Source organism: Manis javanica, chromosome 8, assembly GCF_040802235.1.
Source record: "Manis javanica isolate MJ-LG chromosome 8, MJ_LKY, whole genome shotgun sequence".
In the NCBI taxonomy this organism is placed as follows: domain Eukaryota; kingdom Metazoa; phylum Chordata; class Mammalia; order Pholidota; family Manidae; genus Manis; species Manis javanica.
This window is the reverse complement of record NC_133163.1, coordinates 38536374-38546011: the sequence shown is the minus strand read 5'-3', so window position 1 is coordinate 38546011 and position 9638 is coordinate 38536374. Positions and strand designations below refer to the sequence as shown.

Below are 9638 nucleotides of genomic sequence, written 5' to 3'. Positions count from 1 at the left end.
GAAGACAGATGAAAAGTTAGTTTTTAAGAGGCCAAATTTGAGATGCCTGTGGGGAGCAGTGTGGCCTGGATACAGATTATCAAGCTAGTGGCAACTCATGAAAAGAAAAGGTAGTGGTGACTCAGAACATTTTAAATGACCAATAAAAATTGTTAACAGAACAAGAACTTTTTAAAAATTAGTAACTATTAATTGTCTTCAGATGAGATTTCAAGTGTTTTTGTATTCAGTAAGCCCAAAACTGTGAAGGGTCTGATAGAAACACTGATAGAAACACCAGACCTTTTATTAAACACCAGCCCATTTACTACACAGCATATGGATGCTGGTTCCCCATACCCCAACTCTCCCTGGGCTATACAAGAAGGGCCAGATATTCACTGCTAGGTGCATCAGGGTTTATACCATAGGAGAGGAACCCCCAAATTGTGAGACTTGGAGCTTGTATATAGCAGCCAGGGCATCTGCCCATCCTCCCCTACAGAACATTGTAAACAAATCTCTAGGGTTGGGGAAGGGAAGGTATTTATATTTAACATTAAAGGTTTTATTTAACATTGTATAGGAGGGCTTAGCCAGGGAAATAAAATAAGAGGAGAAAAAGAAAGACAAGGTATAAAGATTAAAAAGAAGAGTAAACTATCATTCACAGATGTTACAGTCTCTATAGAACACCTAAATGATCTGCAGAAAACCTATTATAATTAACATAGGAATGGGTGTTAGATCAATACATAAAATTCAATTGCGTTTTTATATATTGGAATTAAGCAGTTAAAAAATGTAAGGAAGTAAAATATACCAAATACAATAGCCATAGGAAAACTTAAGGTATGTAGGAATAAAATCCAATAAAAGACATGTAAAAAGTTCCTGGAGAAAAGTTATAAAGCATTAATGAAGATGCTAAAGGTGACTTAAATGTATGGAAGACACAATGTGATAAAGATGTTATTCCTTCCCAAACTGACTTAAGATTTAATGCAATTCAGTCAAAATGCAAATGATGCTATTAGAGAAATTTGACAAGTTTAATTTAAAATTTGATGAAAAAACAGAAGTCCAAGAATAGTCAAGATTCTCTTGAAAATTAAAATGAGAGAATTTTCCTTCTTAATTAATATTTTTTTAAAAGAAGCTGTAGTAATTAAGAGTATGGAATTAGTGGTGAGATCTGTATCGGCCCTTGGGAGTAGATGGTAACCCCGGATACAGAATGAAGCTGGAGTGGGTACTGGAGGCCTCTTTTGTGCCAGGCTTAGCTATTTCAGATTTGGGTTGTGGGGAGCTTAGGGATTCCAGGGTTGGGGACAGGGTAGTGGGGTTGAGGGTTAAGGAGGCTCAGGATAATAACTATATACTAACAGAAATGGAAATATTTTGGTATATTAACAGGTACAGAGCCATGGAGTTATGTACTGGCTTCAATTAACCCTGCACACTTAATATGTGACTTTTACATTTGTACCTATTAACATCTAACAATTCTACTCAAGTGTATATATATTCTAGACTGCTGTAATATATAAATAGAATTGCCATATTTAGCAAACAAAAATAAGGGATTTCCAGTTAAACTATATTAAGGATAAACAATGAATAAAACAATGCAAAAAAGTACAATTGGATTCTTAACTCATACCATATATAAAAATAATTTTTAGGTGAAAACAGTGGATTAAAAGTAAAAGACAGTACTTTAAGTTTTTTGGAATAAAATTCTGGCAGTGATGTTAACAGTTTAACAAAGATTGTGCACCTCTTCCATAGGTTGGAGTTGGTGCTCGGAAGAAGTTGCCCAGTTAGGAACCACATTTCTAGGTCTCTCTGCCTGTGGATGAGGCCATGTGAATGAGTGCTGGCCAATGGAATGTGGACTGAAATGGAGTACACCAGGGCTTCTCAAACTATCTGTGCTAATGGATCATTTCTCCCTAATTTCTAATGGGCCAATGCTTTTGTAAACTAAACTAAAAAATTACCAGAAAATTGGAATTTTTAAGTCATACCAAATATAAGCCCATTTAAAAATTATTAGATTCAACAGACATAAAGTTACTCCTTCAAACTGGTATTAAAAGCTTACAAACACTTTTTCTCAATTTCTGTCCCACTGGGTGATGGAGAGATAATAAACAATCTGCAGACAAGCAGAGGTCAGCAGACCACCCTTTGAGGGTACACCACTTCCAGGCATGGCCCATAAAAATCTCATGCAGTCTTTCCCACTCTCTTCCCCTATCTATAGGCTAAATGTCTGCTTAGCGTGGCCTTAAAAGCAAATGGCTGAAGATGGCAGAGGCTTTATCAGTCTGGGTCCCCAGACTTCTTGAAGCAAACCCTTCACACCCCATCTTGTCATCAGTTGAACTTAATGTGAAAGAAAAATAAATTTCATTTGTATTAAGCCACTGAATATTCATGATTAGTGATACTATTGGTATTTGCTTAACTAAAAATGAAATACAGGGAAGATACTTATGGCCCTAAGATCAACACTATCAGAATTTAAAAATTGGCTATATTAAAAATAAGAATTTCTGTACATCAAAAATCATCATAAAGGAAAAAATAAAAAGTTAAACTTGGAAAAGGAGGTTGTAATACAAATACCCTTTTAGTATTCAGAATATGTAAGATGATCCTACAATCAATATGAAAAAATCAAACAACCCAATTGAAAAACAGACAAAATATATAAACAGGAATTTCACAGTAGAGAGAATATGAATAAAAATTTAAAATTTGAGGAGATGCACAACCATATTAATAATCAGAGAGATGAATATTAAGACCACAATTAGATACCAAGTTTTGGACATGATGTGGCTGAATTGGGAACTCTCATACACAGGTAGTGAAGTGTAAATAGTTGAACCACTCTAGAAAAACAATTTGATGTGATCTTTTAAAGTTTTACATTTGTACCTGATAACATCTAACAATTCTACTCAAGTGTATATATATTCTAGACTGCTGTAATATATAAATAGAATTGCCATATTTAGCAAACAAAAATAAGGGATTTTCAGTTAAACTATATTAAGGATAAACAATGAATAATTTTTTATTGATATGAAATTCAAATTTAGTTGGGTTTATATGCTTTATCTGGCAATCCTACAAATAAAAGAAGACATGTACAAAACTGTTCATAGTAGCACTGTTTGTAATAGCAAAACTTGGAATTCATGTAAGTTTGCATTGAGGAAATGGATAAACTGTACATTCACATAATGGAATATTAGGCAGCAATGAAAATGAAATGAACTACAGCTGTCATAACACAAATGAATCTTAGCATTATTAAATTAAGAGTAATTCAAAAAATATATAATTGCAATACCATTTTCATAAAACTCAAAACCAACCACAACTAAACAATATATTGTTTAGAGAACCATACACATCTGATAAAGTATACAAAAGAATGAGAAACAAAATAAGGTAATAGTTACTAAGGTAGTGGTGCAGGAAGGGGAATAGCAATGGAGAAGGAAATCACAGATTAATGTGACGGTGTTGGTAATGTTCTGGTTCCTACAAAGGTAGAAGATACCCAGATATTTGGTTTTTTTACTGCAATACTTATCTCAAAAGTGTTATATAAGTTTTTCTGTATAAAGTAAAAAAATATATAAAAATTGAAATAGTTCTGTCATCAGGAAAGTTAAGTGATTTGAACCTCTATCTACAGATAGAAAGCACAATGCATTTCTATTTTATTAGGACAATTTTCTTAAATAAAAATGGCATGTCCTGCAATTAGAGAAATGGCAAGAAGTACAAAATAATACTCTGTATCTAGCTCCAGTGAGAAACTAAGAGGTGGTGTACACAGAAAGCCAGTTCAGCCAAATAGGTAGAATGCATGAAATAAGTATTTTCTGCTTAGTACAGTGATAGACTGTAGCGTAGGGGGATGTAGTGGTGGTGGTGGTGAGATGTTTTACAAGGCTTCTCAAGTAGTTGCATAAGATTGCCTGGGCTACAGCGAGAGACACATTAAGCACCACATTTTGTGGGTATTGGCTAATAAAGGAAGAGTCCAGTCTGTTTCCTAGTAATCCTCTTCTTTGGTTCCTCTTTCCACGAGGCGTTGGGTCGAGGTTACCTATAAAAGTTAAACCGTCAACTTTTTAAAGGAGGCTGTAGTAAGGGTAAAGCCAATTTGCACAAGCTAGCCAAATGTGGACCTAAAATCCTGGGCTCGCAGGACACTTGAGATATAAACCTTTTCAATGAAATTAAAAAGGCTAAGCCTAGCCCTTTACGTTAAGGACAACAAAGCTGGCAACACATCATACACCAATCAGGTTCATCAGGGAGCTTTGCGAGAGCGGGAGCACGTAAGGCTGGAGGCGGAGCCGCAGCGGCCGGATATACGTCACGGGGCGCGAGTGCGTCACGTCGTACGGGGTGGGAGGTCAAGTCTGGTTTCCTCGGCTACCGCCGTCGGCTTGGCGTTTGGTGTGCGCGCTCTGCAGCCATGGGGGTTCCGCCTGGCCTGCAGACAGATTGCGAGGCGTTACTCAGCCGTTTCCAGGAGACGGACAGCGTGCGGTTCGAGGACTTCACGGAGCTATGGAGGAGCATGAAGTTCGGGACCATCTTCTGGTGGGTGTTCCTCGTCCGCTATCCGCCTCTCTCCCTGTTCAGAGGCGGCTTAGGAAGTTGCTTCCTTCCCTTTGCGCATTGCGGTGCCTGGCAACGGATGAGAAAAGCGGCAGTGTCTGATCGCTGCCTCGGTCTCTCTGCGCCTTATCCTGTGCCGTGGGGCGCGCTTTGCCTGGGCGACTTCATTGGCTTCGGTTGCATCCTTTTGCGACCTCCTTGCGAATATTTATTTCTGCTTGGCCGCCCTTCTACACTAACTCCCCATCTCTACTTTGTCACCCTGACCTAGGTCACCATCATTTGCCCTCCTCCAGTCTTGCTCTTATAGTAACTCATTTAAAAGAAAGCCAACACCTAAGGAAGGTAAAATGCTGCGCGACTGAATTCGTTTTACATACAACAACCAGTTTTCTTTCTGAAGTGCAAATCTGATCTTGTCACCCCCCTGCCTACCATTTTCCATTGCCTTTAGGATAAAGCTCAAATTCCCTAACATGGTAGGTAAGGGCCTACGCCACTGGCCTTTCCCCATCTCTGCTGCTGCTTCATCTACAGCCCTTCCCCCCACACACCCCCGCCGCCGCAATGCACTCATTTTGTTGCTCCAGCATCTGCTGTGGCTCTTCAGGGCGTTTCCTTAGCTTGGAGCTTTCCCCTAACTCCCTTTACCTGACCTTTCCTTCTTCTTCACTCAGGTTTAAGCTCAAATGACAGTTTTTCGAAGGCGTCTTCCTTTGCCTTTATAGACCAAATAAGGTGTTCATACTTTTTTTCTTCTATAGCACTCTGCTTATTTTATCTCTCGACTTAACACATTTTATTTTAAGTGTGTAGTTCAAAAGGTGGTATATATAGTAGAGTGGTTAGGAGCACAGGTCATGGAGCCCAACTGCCTGAATTGAAATCAGAGTCCACTAACAGTGACTTTGGGCAAGTTACTTGCCTGAGCTTCATTATCTGCGACATAGGGACAATGATAATACTGCAGATTGTAGTTCCGAGGGTTAAATAAGCGAATATATGTTAAGTGCATTCTAAGTGCTCAGTTAAGTGTTCATTATTATTATTATTATTACCTCTAGACAGCTCTGTAAGGATAGTGACTGGATGAATAGGGTATCCTTTAGCATATAATATTGAAGAGGCTAAATAATTGGCTGAATGAGTTCTTGTGATTAAAACTATGTTTTGCTGTATAAGATGTAAAGGTTCTGTTTTTTTCTCTCTGTTGATGTTAAATAAGTATGTACATTGCAGGGCACAGTTAATGAAAGGAGAACTAATTTTTAAAAATGGTTCCTAAATATAATACATCTGTAGCTTAATGTAGATGAACTCTGAAAAGCAGGTGTAACTATCCTTTTATAGGTGAGAAAATTGAGGCTTAAGGAGGTTAAGTGATTTCTCCATGATCACACAGCTAGTAGGTGGCCTCTATCCAAAACACATGATCTTTCACTGTATTCCCCACTGAAAAGTGGCAGTTCAGGGAAGAATTTTCTGGTTATCTCAGTTTTTAGCTAATGAAGAAAAACTGAAATAGGAGCAAAAGTGGATACCATTTGAGGATTGGTGGATTTTCTTTAGAAATTGCTTTAGTTGCCAATACTACAGTAGAAATTTTACATCCTTTTAGTATATTTATTTCTTGAAGAGCCCAGGTTTGGGGAGTGTAGTGGAGTTTGCTTTCCTGCTGTGGTCCTTTACTTTCTTGAGCTTTGCCCTGCAGAATTGGGTGGGAAAGGGATTATGTGGTGTTGTGGCTCTCTTAAGTTATTCACCTAGGTGTTCCAAGGACAAAATGAAGTTTAGTATGGATCCCTGAGAGAATTGGGGACAATTTCCATTATATATTAAAATGCATATGATTTTTGTATCTTATTCTGTAACATAACAATGGTTATTTTAATATATTAAATGTTTTAAATACTTAACCGGAAATAGTTCATAACCCTTCCCCTTTTGTTCCCCAATTCAGAAAGTAAAGTTGATGCTTTAGGAAGATGCATCATGTTTACTTAGTGTATGCCTGTGCCTCAGTGTAAGAATAAGAAGCACAGGAGAAAATTTGGTCTTTTTGCTAGAACCATGAAAGGATCAGGGTGGAAAGCCCGGTTTCTAGCAGCTGCTAGAATATACCGCCTTTAATTTTTGTTCATTATTGGTTTACTTAGAGTTATAATACATTTTCTTTTTGTTTTCCAGTGGTAGAATGAGAAATTTAGAAAAGAACATGTTTACAAAAGAAGCTTTAGCTTTGGCTTGGAGATATTTTTTACCTCCTTACACCTTCCAGATCAGAGTTGGTGCTTTGTATCTGCTGTATGGGTTATATAACACCCAATTGTGTCAACCAAAACAAAAGGTAATAATACTTGTTGAGTTGTTTTCCCTCAACAGAAATATGAAATGTGTACAATATTTTACAATATACTGATATAAATAGAAATGCCAGTGTTTCAAAATTATAACACATTTGTGAAAAAAGATTTACATTTAGTAACATCTTTTTCATTCCTTTTGTTTGTAGATTAGAGTTGCCCTGAAGGATTGGGATGAAGTTTTAAAATTTCAGCAAGATTTGATAAATGCACAACATTTTGATGCAGCTTATATTTTTAGGAAGCTACGAATAGATAATGCATTTTACTTTACAGCGATGCCCAAATTGGTATGTTATTCAAAACAGATTGTTTTCAAAATGAGAAATTATGCTATATTGTCCATAAAGGACCTCAGTCTCCACAAAATGGAAAGAAATAGAGTTTCTAATATTTGTAGAAAGTCTTAAAATAGGAGAAAGTGCTTTCTACTAACTCTTTTTTGCAAGCAAAAATTCAATCTCTGCTTTTAAATGCAGTTTTTCTGGATGCCATCTATTAAGTAAATTGATAGAAGAGGAACTTAGATTTGGCATCTGCATTTGCTTATTCCTTTTTACAAACAGCAGAGGTTACTGAAAGAAGACCAGTGAATTTTAGTATCAGTTGGTGAAAACTTGAAACCTCCAATAATATGATATTTCCTCAATCAATCTATGACAATGGAAATATTAGACTGAAAGACCCCTAGGTTCTAGTTCTGGTTCTGCCATCAGGTGGCAAATCATGTATCTTTTCTGAATCTTGTCTGAATTTGTAAGCATGTGTCATGGCATTTTAGGAGTTATTTCAGAAGTCTAGTAGTCTTTGTAAAATGGATTATCTCATAAGTATATACTTGGAGCTGCTTTTATTTCATCCATGTTTACTGACAGTTTGTATTGCTGTCTTATATCAGTACTTATGAAATACCCACTAAAAGACATTGTCATATAGCTGTCATATAGAATGAAGAAAAAAATTCAAAGAGCTGAAGTTACAGAAGAATTTAAGGACCCGAATGATCGTGTAATGAAACTTATCACTTCTGATGTATTAGAGGTAAATTTGCTTTTATGCTTTTGAAATTTAAAAAAAATTGTTTTGTTAACTATATGCTGAAGCTATATCTTTACCTACTGGGTACTGACATTTTTCTAATGACTTTAACCAGTCATAGAATGTTTATTATTTCTCTAAAGTATCACAAATAATACATCCTAAATATATCAAAATATGCTGAATTGTGCAATGTTGAGAAAAGTTTTTTCAGATGGGTAAGAAGTGATTATACAGAGTTTTACATGCATGGAAAAATATTACTCTGAGGTTAAGCTCCACTATAGGGCTATGCCCTTCTAGTCAATGATTCACATTTCAAAAGAATGAATTCATATGCATGGGTGTGTGTGTGTGTGTGTGTGTGTATATATATATATATATATAGAGAGAGAGAGAGAGAGAGAGCTAGCTCACGAGTGAGTGTGAACAGGTGGGAGACCTTGGTCATGTTTTTTAATCTCTTGAGCTCTAGTTTCTCTGTCTTTAATACTAAGATTACAGTCCTATTTCATCCAATTGTAAGAATTGAAACCTAGTTATGCTTAAATAGTGCTGAGTATGACATGTGGCACATAGTAGACTCTTAATTAATAAATGTTGCTTTTTCCCCCCCAACCCTATTCAGTCTTTCTCTGTATCAGGAGTGAAAGAGGGATCAGATCTTTGATTTGCTCAAATGTCTCTGTTTGCTTTAGATGCTGCCATGTTCTATTAGTTCAGCTTGTCAGGTTGCATCTGTGATGTTTGTAATTCAGGTGGCAAATTGCTTTTTAAAAGCACATTGGATCTGCTCTGTAAATGACTATTTTTGAGCAAGAATTATTAATCTGGTGTCTATGGTTGACCTTCAGATGGTCTATGTATTACCCCCTCCCCTTTTAATTGTATGATAAATTGAGTGTCATACAAATGGATGCTTCATAGGGTGAGGTGTACTGTAACTGTCTACAGATTCTCAAAGGTGTTCATACCCCAAAAAAGGCTAAGAATTACTGCATTAGAAGGAAATTGTTTACTCAATGTCTAAAGAATAGTATAGTGCAGGAGCTATACAGGATGTATTGTGTAGATTATTTTACTTCTCACAACATCCCTGCAAAATAAATGTTTTAAATAGTTTTCATTATTTGTTAGTTTTTTTAAAGTAAGTGTTTTTATCCTGATTTGAAGTTGAGGACACTGAGTTAGGAAATGAAGGAGCTAAGGTTCTGTGTGGCTGCAGGGCCTGTTAGTTGGACAGCAAAGGCCTTGTCGTAGCTGGGACTCGGGTAGAAAGATATATCAGTTAGCAGACATCTGAGTAAAGTATAACAAGAATTAGGATCTTTGTCCTCTAGCAGCTTAGTGAGAAATACATGTTATAAAAGAACTTTGTAAAACAGAGGGAATTTGAATTCTGTCTTTTTTAGCAGAGGAGAATCATTTACAAGTTTTGTAGATTGGAGAGACAAAGTATATATTTAAGAAGACAGAAGGAGAGGGTGTGTCAAAGAGGGGGAGCAAGGTTCCTTCTATTGAGGAGGTCAGTGGGTCTACTGTGATCAAGAGCCCAGTGGAAAAATCAGTGTTGAGCAGGAGAAGGCATACTTTTTCCTCTGA

At 36.7% G+C, this 9638-nt stretch overlaps 1 protein-coding gene across 2 annotated transcripts in view; it reads left to right on the top strand.

Moving 5' to 3' along the window:
• Positions 1–4405: 4405 nt before the first annotated feature.
• The window catches only part of SNAPC1 (small nuclear RNA activating complex polypeptide 1), a 45076-nt gene continuing 39843 nt past the window's right edge, over positions 4406–9638 (top strand). The window contains exons 1-4 of one of the 2 annotated variants that reach the window (XM_073242287.1): positions 4406–4617; positions 6823–6982; positions 7148–7288; positions 7935–8039. In XM_073242287.1, coding sequence (XP_073098388.1) covers positions 4490–4617; positions 6823–6982; positions 7148–7288; positions 7935–8039 — 534 coding nt within the window. In that variant the 5' untranslated portion in view covers positions 4406–4489. The remainder of the gene's footprint in view (positions 4618–6822; positions 6983–7147; positions 7289–7934; positions 8040–9638) is intronic. The other variant, XM_073242288.1, reaches the window with a different exon arrangement.